General features: G+C 42.7%; 1 protein-coding gene across 1 annotated transcript in view; it reads left to right on the top strand.

The window, feature by feature from the left end:
* The window catches only part of CDC20B (cell division cycle 20B), a 47732-nt gene extending 31277 nt beyond the window's left edge, over positions 1-16455 (top strand). The window contains exons 7-11 of the mRNA XM_084833229.1: positions 612-808; positions 3690-3784; positions 9766-9994; positions 10264-10389; positions 16101-16455. Coding sequence (XP_084689355.1) covers positions 612-808; positions 3690-3784; positions 9766-9994; positions 10264-10389; positions 16101-16133 — 680 coding nt within the window. The 3' untranslated portion in view covers positions 16134-16455. The remainder of the gene's footprint in view (positions 1-611; positions 809-3689; positions 3785-9765; positions 9995-10263; positions 10390-16100) is intronic.
* Positions 16456-17567: the final 1112 nt, after the last annotated feature.

Here is a 17567-nt window from a genome sequence, read left to right as displayed (position 1 = left end):
AGACCAGAAACAGATAATGTCTGAAGGGACAAGATGCAGCTCTACAGCTGAAACTGAGCAGGTTTATAAGTTGCCAGGATGGAATCATATCCAGCATATCCAAGTTCAAATCCCCACTCAGCCATGAAGTGCACTGGGTAACCTTGGGTCAGTCATGACCTCTTAACCTAACCTGCCTCACAGGGTTGTTGTGAGGATAAAAGGGGCGGGGGGGGGGAGAGTAAAGAACCATGTACACCATCCTGAGTAACTTGGAGATGAAACGTAGGATATAAATATAATAAATAAATATAAGATATATAAACCATTCTGAGCTCTTCAGAGACAGTGGGGTTTAGGTGAAATAAATCATCCTTCCCTGAACTTTTCTTTTTCCAGTATCCTGCAAGCCAAATAGGGTAGTCACCACATGAGTTCTTTCTTACCTTTTCATAATGATATTACATGAGTGATATATTTAAAACTTATTTTAGTATCCGACTGCTAAAATAGTAATTGTCATTGTGTTTCAGTCTGTTATAATAATATGAAAAAGCAGCTGAAGTTAAAGCTATTTCTTGTACCTTTAGCACAAGTTTTAATTTTGTGTATATATTTTTTTTCCTCCCCAGATCTAAACCTATTGGACTGGAGCCAAGAGAATCTCATTGCTCTTGCTCTAGGATCTGCTGTACATATCTGGAATGGAGAAAGAAACCAAAATGTTGAAAGCATAGATTTATGTTCCAGTTCCAAATATATTGCTTCTGTAGTGTGGATGAAAGAAAATGCTTATCTTGCATTTGGCACAAGTGATGGAGAAGTGCAGGTACTGGGTACTTGCTTTCATAGTCTCATATTAGATAAAGCAAATATGGTACCACTGAGATTTCATGCTGTAGTTGAGTTAATAAAAATAAATGCATCATTATTTTATTAGAGGCTGTGGCCTTGTCCCAGCTATAGTTGCATTATACTTGTGTCCAGCTTGTTCGTCTCATGGCACAATTCTTGCTTTGGGCATGGGTTTAGCTCCTGAATAAGGCCTTGCAATGGGGGAAAGGGGAAGAGCCGTGGCCCACAGCTCAGTGGTAGAGCACATGCTTTGCATGAAGAAAGTCCCATGGCATCTCCAAGTAGGGCTGGAAAGACTCCTGTGTGATGCCCTGGAGAGCTGCTACCAATCAGTGTACTATAGCAAGGGTCTGCTTGACATAAGGCAGCTTCCTATGTACCCTGTGAAACAAGGCTGCTGAGTGTAAGTTGTGGTCCACAAAAGTAGATGGCTGTTCTGTTCTGCCTCTGTTGTGGCAAGGGCTTAGTGTCCTCGTACCTGGTGAAGCCTGGGTTTCAGGGTTCCACTATGGATCAGGCCTTTACCAGGTTTTGGGGCAAGTCAGATTTCCCAGGGAGGCAGGAACAGGTAAAGGACAGCACCATGGAAAGCTCTGAGTGGAGTTGGAAGCCAGGCAAGCTTCTCTGTATGTTGCTCCACCAAGCACCAGGTTGTGACTGAGCCTTAGGAGTCTAGCTAACTTAGACCTTTTTTCTTAAAGGGACCTGGTCTATTTTAGCAGCCTCAGGGTGCAATGGCACAGGGGTGGCTGTGGCTTGCTGATATCTTCATGGCCGGAGTGTCAGAGACCAGAGATGGCAATGTGACTTCCTCTGGGCACAGGGGGTCAGATCACTGGGGTCTTCCTGGAGAACTGGGTGCTGGGGAAATGGAAGCCTTGTGACCGAGTATTTCTGTAATGGAATCCTCTCTGTGAACCATTAATTCAGGAGCCTCTTCTTCTGAGGGCAAGAGGTCGGGATCCTCTGAGGACAAGGGTTCAGGTTCCTGATCCATGTCAGTGGTAAAATACATTCCCAATCAGGTTGCAAGATGGGTGAAAATGTGCAACCATGTCTATACTTTTCAGTGTTAATGGGGATTGCACCAATGCCCTGTATTCAAATGTACATTGTTTTCTATAGGTTGGATCCAGATTTAGTCATGCTTAGAGTAGAACCATTGAAATTAATAGGATTTAAATTAGTCATGACTAAGGTCTTATTGATGTTAATGAGTCTACTCTAAGTATGATTAAGTCTAGATCCAACCCAATGTGTGCAGTTCCCTGTCTAGCAAGGAACTCACAAGTGGAAGTTGGATTCAAGAAATGGATCTTCCTTGCTAGATCATGGTGTTTGGCATTGTAATGTCCTCCATTATGGATTAGTAACTGTTTAAAGAACAGAAAGCAGAAAGTAGGAATAAATGGTAAATTCTCCCAGTGGAAGGAAGGAAGCAAACAGTGGGGTCCCACAGGGATCTGTATTGGGACTAATGCTTTTCAACTTGTTCATAAATGATCTGGAATTAGGAGTGAGCAGGGAAGTAGCAAACTTTGCTGAAGACACCAAACTATTTAGGGTGGTTAAAACAAATAGGGATTGTGAAGAGCTCCAAAAGGATCTCTCCAAACTGGGAGAATGGGCATCTAAATGGCAAAGGTGGTTTAATGTAAGTAAATGTAAAGTGATGTACATTGGGGCAAAAAATCCCAGTTTCAAGTATAACCTGATGTGATCTGAGCTAGCGATGACCAACCAAGAAAGGGATCCTGGGGTTGTGGTGGACAGCTCGATGAAAATGTCAACCTAGTGTGCGGCCGCTATAAAAAAGGCATAATTAGAAAAGGAATTGAGAATAAAATTGCCAATATCATACTGATATAAATCTGTGGTGCAACCACACTTGGATACAGTTCTGGTCACCACACCTAAACAAAGACGTTGTAGAGCTGGGAAAAAGTGCAGAAAAGGGCATCTAAAATGATGAAGGGGCTGGAGCATCTCCCCTGTGAGAGAAGGCTACAACAGCTGGGTTTGTTTAGCTTGGGAAAAAGGAGGGTAAGGGGAGACATGATAGAGATCTACAAAATTATGCATGGTGTGGAGAATGTGGACATTTTTGTCCCTCTCTCAAAATACTAGAACCTGGGGTCATCCTGTGAAGCTGATTGGTGGGAGATTCAGGACAGATAAAAGGAAGCACTTCTTCACACAGTGCATAGTTAACTATGGAAATTACTACCACAATATGTAGTGATGGCCACCAATTTGGATGGCTTTAAAAGGGGATTGGACAAATTCCTGGAGAAGTCTGTCAACAGCTACTAGTCCTGATGGCTATGTGCTACCTCCAGTACCAGGGGCAGCATGCCTATGTACACCACTTGCTGGGGAACATGGGCAGGAGGGTGCTGTTGCACTTGTGTTGTGCTTGTGGGTTCCCATCGACAGCTGGTTGGCCACTGTGTGAACAGAATGCTGGACTAGATGGACCCTTGGTCTGATCCAGCATGGCTCTTCTTATGTTCTTTTCTTCTTAATGTCCTATAATGAAAATGAAGATTTTAATTCGCGTTAGTGTCTTTGTGAGCATGTGAACCACTGTCAGTATTTATTCTAAAGTAAATAGTCTGGGATTAAAAGGGCAATTTTGTAGATATGGCATAGAAAGTCCTATATTGGTTAACTCTTCTATTAGTCCAACAGAATGAACACATAGGCTAGCATTCTCATTTTTTTCCTCACCCACCCAGTTTTATTCATTATTTTACCTGAACAAATTAGATGATATAAATAATCCACCTGAAATTAAATGGAAAGCAAGGTGTGCCAGTGAGGGTATAATTATTCTTTATTTCTTTATTTCTCAGTTATGGGACATTGAAACTCAAAAGAGGCTGAGAAATATGTATGGCCACATGTCTGTAGTTGGAGCCATGAGTTGGAATGGGTACATGCTTAGCAGGTGAGCAATGAAATGTATCCATCTGTCTCATATACTAGTCTTACTGTTTTTATTCAGGTTAGATTCTCATTGTGTTCAGTGGATTACCCAGCCTCTGTGGAAAACCTACATTGGTTTGATTTAGGGTTGCCATTCCAGACCTTGAGAGGACTCCTGTACATTTTAGGTTGCACAGAAGAAGAGAGAATGTTATCAGGTCTGGCTTTTTATCCTACCGCAGTGGTGTACTGACAGGGGAAACCAAAAACTGTGATTTTGAAAAAATCAGCTTTTAAAGATACAAGAAGCTCTCAGTGTCAGTTACAAATAATTCTGCCTGCCTGCCTAACCTATAGTTTATTCTTACCATTGGTGTGCATGACACTTTGCAGAGTACAAGAGGGCAGATCCTTGTCCTGAGGAGCTTACAATCTGAAAATCAACGCAGGAGATACAACACAGGAAGGGATGGGAAGTGGAAGCAGGGTGTAAACAATGAAGCAAAATGTGGTTGTTTCAGTTGCAGATGCTTAAGCTTAGCCACTTTCTGAGTTACATTAGGACTTGAAAGCCACGGGTTTGTGGCAAAGGCTTCCCAGAAAAGGTGAGTTTTGGGGAAGGATTTGGAGGAAGTAAGAAAGGTGGTATCGTGCAGGTATTTGGGGAGGGAGATTCAAGCCTATAGGGCAGCCAGGGAGAATGGGTGGAATTTTTTTATGGAGGAGGAGGCCTTTGGACCATGGAGTGGGTGGAGCTGGAAAAGTGAAGATTAAGGGTAGGGATGTATCAGGATATAAAAGCAGAGAGATAAGGGGAGACAAGGCCATGGAGGGCTTTGAAGGTAAGGACAAGGAGCTTGTGCCGGACTCAGGAGTGGACAGAAAGCCAGGAGCCTTTTCTTGTAGCCTGTTTTAAGGGCTGCTGGGAGGCTGTATCTGGGGGTGGCAGGAAAGGCTGCATTTCAAAGCAGATCAGGGCTGAGGTGGAGGGATTCCTAGAAGATATCATCCCAGAGTGTGGAATACTTGTTGTTGTTTATTCGTTCAGTCGCTTCCGACTCTTCGTGACTTTATGGATCAGCCCACACCAGAGCTTCCTGTCAGCCGTTGCCACCCCCAGCTCCCCCAAGGTCGAGTCCGTCACCTCCAGAATATCATCCATCCATCTTGCCCTTGGTCAGCCCCTCTTCCTTTTGCCTTCCACTTTCCTTAGCATCAGCATCTTCTCCAAGGTGTCCTGTCTTCTCATTATGTGGCCAAAGTACTTCAGTTTTGCCTTTAATATCATTCCCTCAAGTGAGCAGTCTGGCTTTATTTCCTGGAGTATGGACTGGTTTGATCTTCTTGCAGTCCAAGGCACTCTCAGAATTTTCCTCCAGCGCCACAGTTCAAAAGCATCTATCTTCCTTCGCTCAGCCTTCCTTATGGTCCAGCTCTCGCAGCCATAGGTTCCTACGGGGAATACCATTGCTTTAACTATGCGGACCTTTGTTGTCAGTGTGATGTCTCTGCTCTTCACTATTTTATCAAGATTTGCCATTGCTGTGCTCCCAAGAAGTAAACATCTTCTGATTTCCTGGCTGCAGTCAGCGTCTGCAGTAATCTTTGCGCCTAGAAAGACAAAGTCTGTCACTGCCTCCATGTTTTCTCCCTCTACTTGCCAGTTATCAATCAAGCTGGTTGCCATAATCTTGTTTTTTCTGAGGTTTAACTGCAACCCAGTTTTGGCACTTTCTTCTTTCACCTTCATCATGAGGTTCCTCAGCTCCTCCTCGCTTTCAGCCATCAAAGTGGTATCATCTGCATATTGGAGATTGTTAATGTTTCTTCCAGCGATTTTAACTCCAGCCTTGGCTTCATCAAGCCCAGCATGTCGCATGATGTGTTCTGCATACAGGTTGAATAGGTAGGGTGAGAGTATACAACCCTGCCGTACTCCTTTCCCAATCTTAAACCAGTCCGTTGATCCGTGGTCTGTTCTTACCGTTGCTACTTGGTCGTTACACAGATTCCTCAGGAGGCAGACAAGATGACTTGGTATCCCCATACCACCAAGAACTTGCCACAATTTGTGATGATCCACATAGTCAAAGGCTTTAGAATAGTCAATAAAACAGAAATAGATGTTTTTCTGAAACTCCCTGGCTTTCTCCATTGACCAGCGGATATTGGCAATTTGGTCTCTAGTTCCTCTGCCTTTTCTAAACCCAGCCTGTACATCTGGCAATCTGACCTTACTGGCATGTGAAATAAGTGCCACTATTCGATAGTTTGAACATTCTTTGGTGCATCCCTTTTTTGGTATGGGGATATAAGTTGATTTTTTCCAATCTGGTAGCCATTCTTGTGTTTTCCAAATTTGCTGGCATATGGCATGCATCACCTTGACAGCATCATTTTGCAAGATTTTAAACAGTTCAGCTGGGATACCGTCATCTCCTGCTGCCTTGTTATTAGCAGTGCTTCTTAAGGCTCATTCACCCTCACTGTTCAGGATGTCTGGCTCTAGCTCACTGACCACACCATCAAATCTATCCACAATATTATTATCCTTCCTATACAGATCTTCCGTATATTCTTGCCACCTTTTCTTGATCTCTTCTGCTTCTGTTAGGTCCTTGCCATCTTGGTTTTTGATCATATCCATTTTTGCCTGGAATTTACCTCCGATGTTTCTAATTTTCTGGAAGAGGTCTCTTGTCCTTCCTATTCTATTATCTCCTTTCGCTTCTGCGCATTGCTTGTTTAAAAATAATTCCTTATCTCTTCTGGCTAACCTCTGGAATTTTGCATTGAATTGGGCATATCTCCCCCTATCACTGTTGCCTTTGGCTTTCCTTCTTTCTTGGGCTGCTTCCAGTGTCTCAGCAGACAGCCATCTTGCCTTCTTGGTTTTCTTTTTCTTCGGGACGTTTTTTGTTGCCGCCTCCTGAACAATGTTGCAAACTTCTGTCCATAGTTCTTCCGGGACCCATCTACTAAATCTAGACCCTTCAATCTATTCTTCACCTCCACTGCATATTCATTAGGAATATTAGTGAGCTCATATCTAACTGATCTGTGGGTCTTCCCTATTCTCTTTAGTCTGATTCTAAATTGTGCAATAAGAAGTTCATGATCTGAACTACAATCAGCTCCAGGTCTTGTTTTTACCAACTGCATAGATGTCCGCCACCTTTGGCTACAAAGGATGTAGTCAATCTGATTTCGCTGTCGACCGTCTGGTGAAGTCCATGTATAAAGTCATCTCTTAGGTTGTTGGAAGAGAGTGTTTGTTATGCACAGTGAGTTGTCTTGGCAAAATTCTATCAGCCTATGTCCTGCTTCATTTTGTTCTCCCAGACCATGCTTGCCTGGAATTCCAGGTGTTGTTTGACTACCCACCTTAGCATTCCAGTCTCCTATAATGAAAATAACATCTTTTTTTGGCATACTATCCAGTAGGTGCTGCAGATCCTCGCAGAACTGATCTACTTCTGCTTCTTCAGCATCTGTGGTTGGGGCGTATATTTGGATCACTGTGATGTTAAATGGCTTACCCTGAATTCGAATTGGGATCATTCTGTCATTTTTTGGACTGTATCCAAGCACTGCTTTAGCCACTTGATTATTAATTATGAAGGCTACTCCATTTCTTCTGTGGTCCTCTTGTCCACAGTAGTAGATCTGGTGGTCATTTGATGTGAAATGGCCCATTCCAGTCCATTTCAGTTCACTGACACCCAAAATGTCTATATTTAATCTTGACATCTCCCCAATAACCACATCCAATTTGCCTTGGCTCATAGATCTTACATTCCAGGTTCCTATGGTGTGTTGATCTTTAGAACATCGGATTCGTCGTTCACCACCAGCACCATCGGCTGCTAGCCGTCCTTTTGGCTTTGAGCTAGCTGCGTCATCACATCTGGGGCTAGTTGAACTTATCCTCTGTTCCTCCCCAGTAGCATTTTGACCATCTTCTGACCTGGGAGTCCCATCTTCCGATGGTATACCGACATATCTCTGGTTGTACTGATCCATTTAGTTTTCATGGCAAGAATACTGGGGTGGGTTGCCATTTCCTTCCCCAGGGATCGTATTTAGTCTGACCTCTCTGCCATGACCTTCCCGTCTTGGGTGTCCCTTCACAGCTTAGCTCATGACGTCATTGAGGTGCTCAAGCTCCAGCACCATGACAAGGTAACGATCTCCTTTGCTGAAGGTGGAATTTGTTCAGTTGTTCAGTCATGTCCGACTCTTTGTGACCCCATGGACCATAGCACGCCAGGCTTTCCTGTCCTGCGCTTTCTCCCGGAGCATGCTCAAGTCCATATTCACTGCATCAGTGATGCTATCTAGCCATCTCATCCTCTGCCATCCCCTTCTCCTCTTGCCTTCAGTCTTTCCCAGCATCAGGGTCTTTTCCAGAGAGTTTTCTCTTCGCATTAGGTGGCCAAAATATTTGAGCTTCAGCTTCAATATCTGTCCTTCCAATGAGCAGTCAGGGTTGATTTCCTTTAGGATGGACAGATTTGACCTCCTTGCAGTCCAGGGGACTCGTAAGAGTCTTCTCCAGCACCACAGTTCGAAAGCATCAATTCTTCGGCACTCAGCTTTCCTTATAGTCCAGCTCTCACAGCCATACATTACTAGAAGGTGGAATACTTGATATCATTTAATATCTCTTGAGATGAAAGATAAGTCTTCACACAATTTGTGTGCTGCCTTGATCACAGAATTTGCTGCTAAGAACATTAGACTGGTTTTAACTTTCCATTTGTCTTTGAGTCCACGTACCATTAACTCATACAGTGACTCTTAATGTTAGTTTCGCTTTCTAGTTTGATTTTAGCTTTCATTACGTGAATCCAGATGCAGCTGAAATGTATCACCTACAGATCTGTGTGAACTGAAAATGACAATCTGTTATCGGTTGACATTCTTTATGGGCCATCTCCTCCTGTTACCACTGAGCCCCATCTCTGTTTTTTCCAGCTCTCTCCTTTCTTGTTCCCCTGTCAGTAAGTCTTCTATCCCACCGTCCTTCCCATGGTGCTCCCGCTGAAGAGAATGACCTGTCCAAGTGCAACAAAGGTGTATTCCATAAATAATAAGCCCCTAGGACAGTGATCAGGAAACTAAACTCAGCCCATGGAGGTTCCCAATCTGGCCTGAGGAGGAACCTCAGAGCTGCTTCTCTGTGAAATAAGTTGCTTATCTGTGAAGTAATTCTATATGGCCTGGAGAATATCTAAATGTTCCCTTCCTAACTGGGTGTCAGTTCTATAGGAAAGACATACATGATTGTCCACACACATGTGGTTGGGTCATTTAGAAGCAGCCCCCAGCCACATGGGCTCTGTTCTTGGACAAGTTGGTCCCAGATGGGAGAATTTTAAAGGGTATGTAAAATGTGATGGAATTTTGGGATAGAGGGACAGAATATTGTGAACTGGCTTTTATCTATCTATTGAGAGATAGATACTCCCATATTAAATGCCCTTTCTTGCTGCTTGTATGTGAGGTAACTACTGACAGCTTGTAAATGTCTTTTATTGTATATGACTATGGATGTATGAGAGTTTTGCTGATGCTTGAAAAATTGTCAAATGCCCCATTCGCAACCCCGAACATGAACACGAATATGATCACAATTTCTGGAAAAAGTTCACATGAACTTGACATCGCCGTTGCAAAATGCATCCTTTTTGGAAGATGCGCACTTTATGGACATTTAAAAACTAGATGGACATTTAAAAGGACACATTTTCATGCTTTAATCAGTGGGGAAAAGCATACATTTGGGTGTGTGCTTGGAGAAGTGCACATTTTTTTGTTCGAGAATGCGCATTTCCTGTTTGAAAAAAATCACACTTGTGTATGTGAGTGAGAATGAGGTGAAATGAGCAGCAGTGGGGGAGAGGGGAGGAGAGCCTCAACGAGCTCAAAAATCACTCATTTACCCATCCCTAGATATGGCATTCTTTTGCATTCAATAGCACTGTCTCCTATTGTCCACAGTGGCTCAAGGCTTGGATATATTTATCATCACGATGTCCGGGCAGCTCAGCATCACATTGGGGTGGTTCGGCAAAGCAAGCAGAGTGTTTGTAGCATGCAGTGGTCCCCAGACAACAAACTACTGGCTTGTGGTTCTAGTGATGGTCTACTGAATATTTGGTCTAATGGTCAAGGTGCGACAATACAGTGTAAGCCACTGACCTCGATCCTCCATTCCTCAGCAGTAAAGGTAGGATGACAATACAGTCAGACATTGTAATTAACACATTTATGACATGTGTAGTTCAGTCAGACTTTATACCACTGTTGCCTTGGACTGGGCATCTGGAAATAGCCTTTTGTATGAAGCAGGAAATGCACTATCAATGTACTTATTTGCTCTGGAAAAAAATTATCCAGAACTAGCCAAACTGATCTGAAAGTTGCCTGATGCAGTTGTCCACCACCAGAGAACCATCACTTTAAAAGCCATGATGCCTCTACTTTCCCCTTCATTAGGCAATGATGTGGTGTCCGTGGCTATCTGCAGTAATTGCCACAGGAGGTGGAATGAAGGACAGATCTTTGCACATCTGGAACACAAGCAACATGAAAGACCTCGAAACTGCAAATACAGAATCTCAGGTGAAATCTTAATGTGTCTGCTCTGCAAGTTTCAGCTTTCTGCTGTCGCATATCCATTTACTTAATAGTTCCATATACCAAAAAAAGCAAAGCCTGCTTGTCACTTAAAACCCTGGTTGAATGAAATGAGTTGTCTCTTTGCACAGGTGTTGTTAGCGGACATGATATAACAGAGATTCATATGGAGCAAATTCTTAAGAATGGGACAACCTCCTAGGTAGCCATCTTTATCACATCTGGCAAACTCAGTTCTTGAGTGATGCCAGATGTCAAACTGATCGTTGGTCTTATACATTTAGTCCCACAAAGTGAATGATCAAAATGCTCACTTGATTCTGGATCTCTTGGCCCAATGGCTTCTTCCTTTCCCATTCATCCTGGCCCTGTAGGTTGCTGAAGCCCAGGTCATTCATGCTCTTGGCTTACCTTTCTCCCTTTTGTGCATCTTAATGAGCCCTGGATCTCAGTATTAAGCTACACAGCTCACTCACCCATGCTCTGTGCTGAATGGACCCCTCTTCCACTTTTTCCTATTTTCATCATGATGCTTTGTCTGTTGCTTGACCATTCATTGCCTCCCATAGCATTAGACCCTACCAATGCCATGTCACCTTTAAAACAAAAACAAAACCAGGAGTTAAGTACACACAAATGAGTATAATGAAGGCTTGAAAATATAAAAGGTAACATAGCTTTGTTGTTGTTCAGTCGTTCAGTCGTGTCCGACTCTTTGTGACCCCATGGACCATAGCACGCCAGGCCTTCCTGTCCTGCGCTCTCTCCCGGAGCGTGCTCAAGTTCATAGCTTTAGGAAGGGGCAATGTTGAGCAGAGAAACTGCAGGGGTATGGTGCTTAATTCTTTTCCACCTCACTGTTTCCGTGCTCCAAATTGCACCCTCAATGGCTTTCCCCACCCCACAGGGGTCAAAACATGGATAAACTTGCATTTCGGACTCAGTGTGGTGGGGGAAGCCACTTGGGAACAATCGCAGAGGAGGAACAAAAGGTAGGGAAAAGGTTAAGCACGTATCCCCTCTACTGTTTCTCCACTCAAACTGCCCCCTTCCAAAGCTGCTTTGCTTCAAAAAGAAAAGAAAAGGGGCCTTGTCTCTGTTACATACATTTCCACATACAGTGTAGTTAACCCCGCAGCCACTATGGATTAGTATCACTCCCATCAGCCACAGCCAGCATTGCCAATGGTCAGGGATGCTGGGAGTTGTAGTCCAAAACATCTGGAGGGCACCAGGTTGGGGAAGGCTGCATTATATATTTCACAATGAGTGCCCAGAATTTAAATGGAGATTTTAGCTTAGTCTAAAAGCAGCTGAAATATGTGTGTGTCATTTTACAAACATGAAATGAACCTTTGGGGAAAAAAGTATATATATATTCCAGATATGCTCCCTGCTCTGGTTACCAAACACCGAAGAAATAGTGACAGGGCATGGCCATCCTTGGAATAAGATGAATATCTGGAAGTATCCTATGCTTTCAAATTCAGCACAGTTTTATGGTAAGCATGTTGATAACCACAGTCAGTTTGTCTACTTACACGTTTGCTCAACTTCTTTGCATCTGAGCAGTGAACCTATTTTCATTTTGCACTGGGTATTTCAGGGAGGTGTTCTTGCCACAGCTATAGTGAAGGTTAAATTTCTGAGAAGAATACCATTTAAAAAAGAGTACCACTTAAGCTAGGAAGTAACATAGGCTTTAATATTTTATTTTCTGTTAAGGTGGGAATTTGGAATATAGAGTATTTATATAGAATATTGCAGGAGGACAAATGGCTTAAAAATAAATAAGTTCAGATATCATTAGTTCTGTGAAAGATCCAAGTGTAAAAGATGCATTGGCTAGTTATGTGCAAACCCCTTCCCCCAGTCTGAACCAGAAGTGGTCTAATAAAATCAGCTGAATATGGAAAATATTAGTTGGACACTCAAAATTAAACTGGCTTGAAATCAAACCCATACTGAATCGACCTTGGGCCCACTCTGCTAAGGTCTTCCCCTCCACCAAGAGAGCCCTCATTTTCTTTCTCACAATTATGACAGCAGGTGGGAAGGCCTCAGGAGTAGGTCTCAGGCCCTGGATGCCACTATGAGCATGCACAATAGCATGCAGGGTTTCTGGGAACCATGGGAAATGTAGTTCTCCCTGGACGCTGCCATACATGCTTATGGCAGAATTTGGGGCCTAAAGAACCTGAGGCCGACTATGATGATGAACTCCCATGAACCCTTTTCACTGCCTGCATGCTTTGCTAAGTGTGGAAAATAAAAGGGATAATGTGAGGCCGTGGCTGAGAGTAGGAGATGGGTTGAAATTTCCATTCTGGATCAGTCCAGATTGGGATTTCGGCTGAATCTGGAATGGATCTAGGATGAGCAGATCCATGAAATCTGATGTCTGAACTGCCCAAATTCAGATTCCACCTTATCACTAATACTGAGATTTCTACTGAATAGTGCCAGGTTCTTATGGTTGTGAAGCTGTTATTGCTAGAACCTTTAGTAGCTGGGGTTTTATAGTTATATATATATATATATATATTTGTTTTAGTTAAATTGTATTTTTATTGAAATTTAATGTAAAATTTTGTTCTTAATTTTTTAAGGGTGGGGTATAAATACCATAATTAAATAAATAGAATGAAAGAATGATTTCATATTGAAATGTGCAATAGCTACTAGATTTGGATACAGTATGGAAAAAGCAATCTATTTTTGACTTACAATAACATGTTGTAAAAAGCCAGACCTGTATGGTAAGAACATAAGAAGAGCCCTGCTGGATCAGATCAAGGGTCCATCTAGTCCAGCATGCTGTTCACACAGTGGCCAATCAGCTGCCCATGTGAAACCCACAAGCAGGACATGAGTGCAACAGCACCCTCCCACCCATGTTCCCCAGCAACTGGTGTACATAGGCATACTGACTTTGATTCTACTGGTAACATATAGCCATCAGGACTAGTAGCCATTGATAGCCTTCTCCTCCAGGAATTTGTCTAACCCCCTTTTAAAGCCATCCAAATTGGTGGCCATCACTATATCCTGTGGTAGCAAATTCCATAGTTTAACTATGTGATGTGTGAAGAAGTACTTCCTTTTATCTGTCCTGAATCTCCCAGCTTCATGGGATGACCCCAAGTTCTAATATTATGAGAGAGGGAGAAAAATGTCTTCCTATCTACATTCTCCACACCATGCATAATTTTGAACACCTCTATGATGTCTCCCCTTACTTGCTTTTTTCCAAGCTAAACAATCCCAGCTGTTGTAACCTTTCCTCATAGGGGAGTTGATCTAGCCCCTTGATTTTGATCATGGTGGTGTAACTAGCCATCTTAGCTCTATTGGTTGTTGAAGAGGGGGGGATTTTAATATGTAATTAAACTTTTAGTTTGTTAATCCTCCAATGAAACTGTTTTAAACTTACAGTCCTACTTGGTGCATATACATTTTATTTCCCACGTCAGCTCTAACTTCTTTTATGTAGATCCAAAAAGGATGTCTGAAGGAGGCTGGATGAACTGCATTCATTTTCCGTATTTCATGCACTCTGCTATCCTTACCTTGATAGTTTTAGTGCAGACTTATGCATAGGTTTTTAAGATTATTGTGGTTGCATTATCACCCTTGTGGTGCCTGAAGCTCAAATCTCCTTAAAAAAACCCCAAACTTTTATTTTGAGAGCGAATTGATGCATTCAGCAGGATACAATAATAAAGTTTTTTTCTGAGACTGTACCAGATTAGTATACAGGGGGGAGGTTGCACGGTTGTGTGCTTACTACTAATGAAAAAAGATTTCACAAATAAAAAGTAGCAAAGACAAAATGGTTGCATTTGAAAGTGAAATTTGAATGTTCTTTCCAAAGGGGTAGCCATGTCTGTCTGTTGCAGGCAGAAAAAGCAACAGAATCTTGTGGCAACTTAAAGGGCTACTTCACACTGAGCTTTTATCCTGCGATTGAGATTGCTCCTTCACGGACATTTGCAGCCTCTTTACATGATGCTGTGATCATTCAAGGTGTCTCCTGCACTAAATGCCCTTTGTCCCATTTTTAAATAGATCGCAGATAAGGAGCTGTCAGATTACCCCGTTGTGTTCCGCTTCAGTTTCCTCCGTGAAAGGAGTTAAAGCGGCAAGAAGAGGAGTGAGATCAATGAAAGATAATGGATGACTCAGATACAGGGAGAAGGATGGGGAGGGGCTGGCGGAAAAGGAAGCACGTGAAAAAGGGAGTCGTTGTGCAGAAAGCCCTATTTTAAATGCAGGATTTATGCTGGTGTAGAGATGCCCAAAGACTAACACATTTATTATGGCATAAGCTTTTGTGAAATCATCATCTGATGACATGGGCTGTAGTCCGCAAAAACGTATGCCGTAATAAATGTGTTAGTCTTTAAGATGACACAAGGTTCTGTAGAATTTTCTTGGCATTTTGGAGACACTTCTCACATTTACCTCAGAAGTAAGATACATTGGTTGTTTGCCACAAATAGTTTGTTGACCATGGAAACAAGATAAAAGATTAAAACCAAGCCACAAGCTGCTTTCTCAGAAAGGTAGTTCATTTTTGTGTGGTTGTAGAATTTGAGGGTGAGGGGAAGAGAGTAATGTCAATGGCCATGACTCAGAGGGCTGTACGTGATAAGCTTCAAGAAACACTTCCCACATAGATAGTCAAACCATCCACAAACCTCAGAGGAACTTTGGGTGTGGCCACCATTTTAGCGTAAAGAGCTGTGGGCAGAAAATTAAGTAACGGAGAAACCTTGGTATGACATCGAAGCCATAGCTGAGGTACTCTTTGGTCTAATAAAAAGAATAATAATTACAGCCCCACTCACATGAAAGCTGCCCAACAGAAATGATGGGTGGTTCCATAGCTAGCCCATGGAGAACTAGAGTGCACATTTAAGTGATGAGAGATCAAATCACATGCATATATGTATGTGCACCAGACTTTAGACTTTTGTTCTCTAAGCATCTCATTATGGCAGCTGGTTGACTGTCCCTGTTAGGCAAATAGCTAGTTAAAAGCCCAAGATGTCATTGGGAGCTAATGGTTAAGAGAGACTGCAACTCCTATCATTCCTGACCATGCTGGCAGGGGTTGATGGGAGTTGCTGTCTAAAATATCTGGAGGGCACCAGGTTGGAGAAGGCTCGGTTAGGAGATAGCCTTGGAATCTTTGTGTTTGAATGAGATACCCATCAGAGGTTGTGAACATGACACACTCTCCCAAGGTAAGGTTAGGGGCAGAGGTGTATGTGTATCAAAAAAAACATCAGTTGCAGTTAGACACAGTCAGGGAAAGAGAGCTGGGAGCTGGCTGAAAGCAATAAGCAGGTGCAGGGTCTCTCTCTGGGGATCCCATGTGGGGTAGTGGATCTGCTGCATTGAGGGAGGGCCTCTTTGTCCTCTCTCTCTTCTTATATATTTATGAATATTGCAAAAGCTCCAACATCCTCCTGTATTGAGTCGTATCCAGAGGAAATCAAACCCTGTTATGTTGCTCCTGGAACTGACAGGGACAGGGAAGTGGGAACTGTGAAGCAATATATTGAGGTCCCCTGTGCTGCATTTTTACCAAATATGATGGTTTTGCAAATGGCAATATTTTACTCTCTGTACCCCTCAAAATGGCAACTTTTTGATATTCCATATCTGTGTCTTCCCTCCTCCAAATGTAGATCACAAAGGAAGAGTTTTGCATATGGCATTGAGTCCAGAAGGAAATAGGATCTTTACTGCTGCAGCTGATGAGACAGCCTATGTCTGGAAGTATAGGATGTAAGCAAGCACGGTCTACCTTCAGAAGGAAAATTGTTCCAATTAATATTCTCTTTGTTGGCGCTTACATCCAGTCTTTATGGAATCAAATACGGCACAGAGGATTATAACTGGATGTGGGAAACCCAGGTTCAAAGTTCTCATCAGATATGAAGCAGTTGCTTTCAGGTTGTGCTCTCTCTCAATGTAAACCTACCTCACAGGGCTGTTTTGAGCCTGAGCTAAAGAAATAATAAAGAAATATCCTGGGAAAGTAGAAAAAAATGCAGTCCACTCTTCAGTAGCCTGGAAAAGGCAATACAGGTTCTTCAGTCGGTAAACAATGTTTCAGTTATTTCTGGAGTGTTACCTAGGGTTTAGATTTAGATTTAGATTTTTAGAAAAAAATGCAGTCCACTCTTCAGTAGCCTGGAAAAGGCAATACAGGTTCTTCAGTCGGTAAACAATGTTTCAGTTATTTCTGGAGTGTTACCTAGGGTTTAGATTTAGATTTAGATTTTTAGAAAAAAATGCAGTCCACTCTTCAGTAGCCTGGAAAAGGCAATACAGGTTCTTCAGTCGGTAAACAACGTTTCAGTTATTTCTGGAGTGTTACCTAGGGTTTAGATTTTGGATATGTGCATGTTTTGTCTCAACATGTGTGTTACCTTTGATTTCAGTGAATTAGGACTGAATTCCTAATATCCTTCCCAAATTATTCTGTGAGTTATATACAGTCTAACACCTGAGCAGGACAGTCCTATGGTGCCTGGGAGAGCCTCCCAGGGACCACTGGATACAGGAGATTTTCCCTCTCTGTCTATAGAGCAGCAATATGTTAGGATTGCATTCTAAATGAAACTTATTGTATTATGTTGCCCCTTGAAGCACAGTAAAATAAGCAAATGCAAATATCCTTTGTGCACCTTTTTCTCTCTCTCTCTCTTGCTCTAGTGTCTTCAAGCTCTTACACAATGTATGTATGTATTTATTTATTATTTATTAAATTTATTAATCGCCCATCTGGCCGGTCACCCAGCCACTCTGGGTGTAATTTAGAGTGTAATCCTAAGGGATTGCTGCTGTATGGATGTCTCCGAAATACTTTGGACCCATATCCTCTCTGTTTCCTCCCCTCCCCACTGGTTTGACACCTTCCTACCCTCCCTGACCCTTTTCTGGGATCACAACAGTGATCTTGGAAGAGAAGCTGCCATGGAGCTTACCACCGTTGACTGTGAGGGGTGGGGTCTGGGGAATCCCCATTCAGATCCCCCCCCCCCCCGGGATCACAGCAGTGTTTATGGCCTCAGGAGAGGAAATCCACTATATCCTGTGGTCCCTGGGATGCTTTCTCAGGGACCATAGGCTTGCTTTGCCCGATATAA

This window comes from Heloderma suspectum, chromosome 2 (genome assembly GCF_057233095.1).
Source record: "Heloderma suspectum isolate Gila_16-S chromosome 2, 16-S_ref, whole genome shotgun sequence".
In the NCBI taxonomy this organism is placed as follows: Eukaryota; Metazoa; Chordata; class Lepidosauria; order Squamata; family Helodermatidae; genus Heloderma; species Heloderma suspectum.
This window is presented reverse-complemented; position numbering and strand designations above follow the sequence as displayed.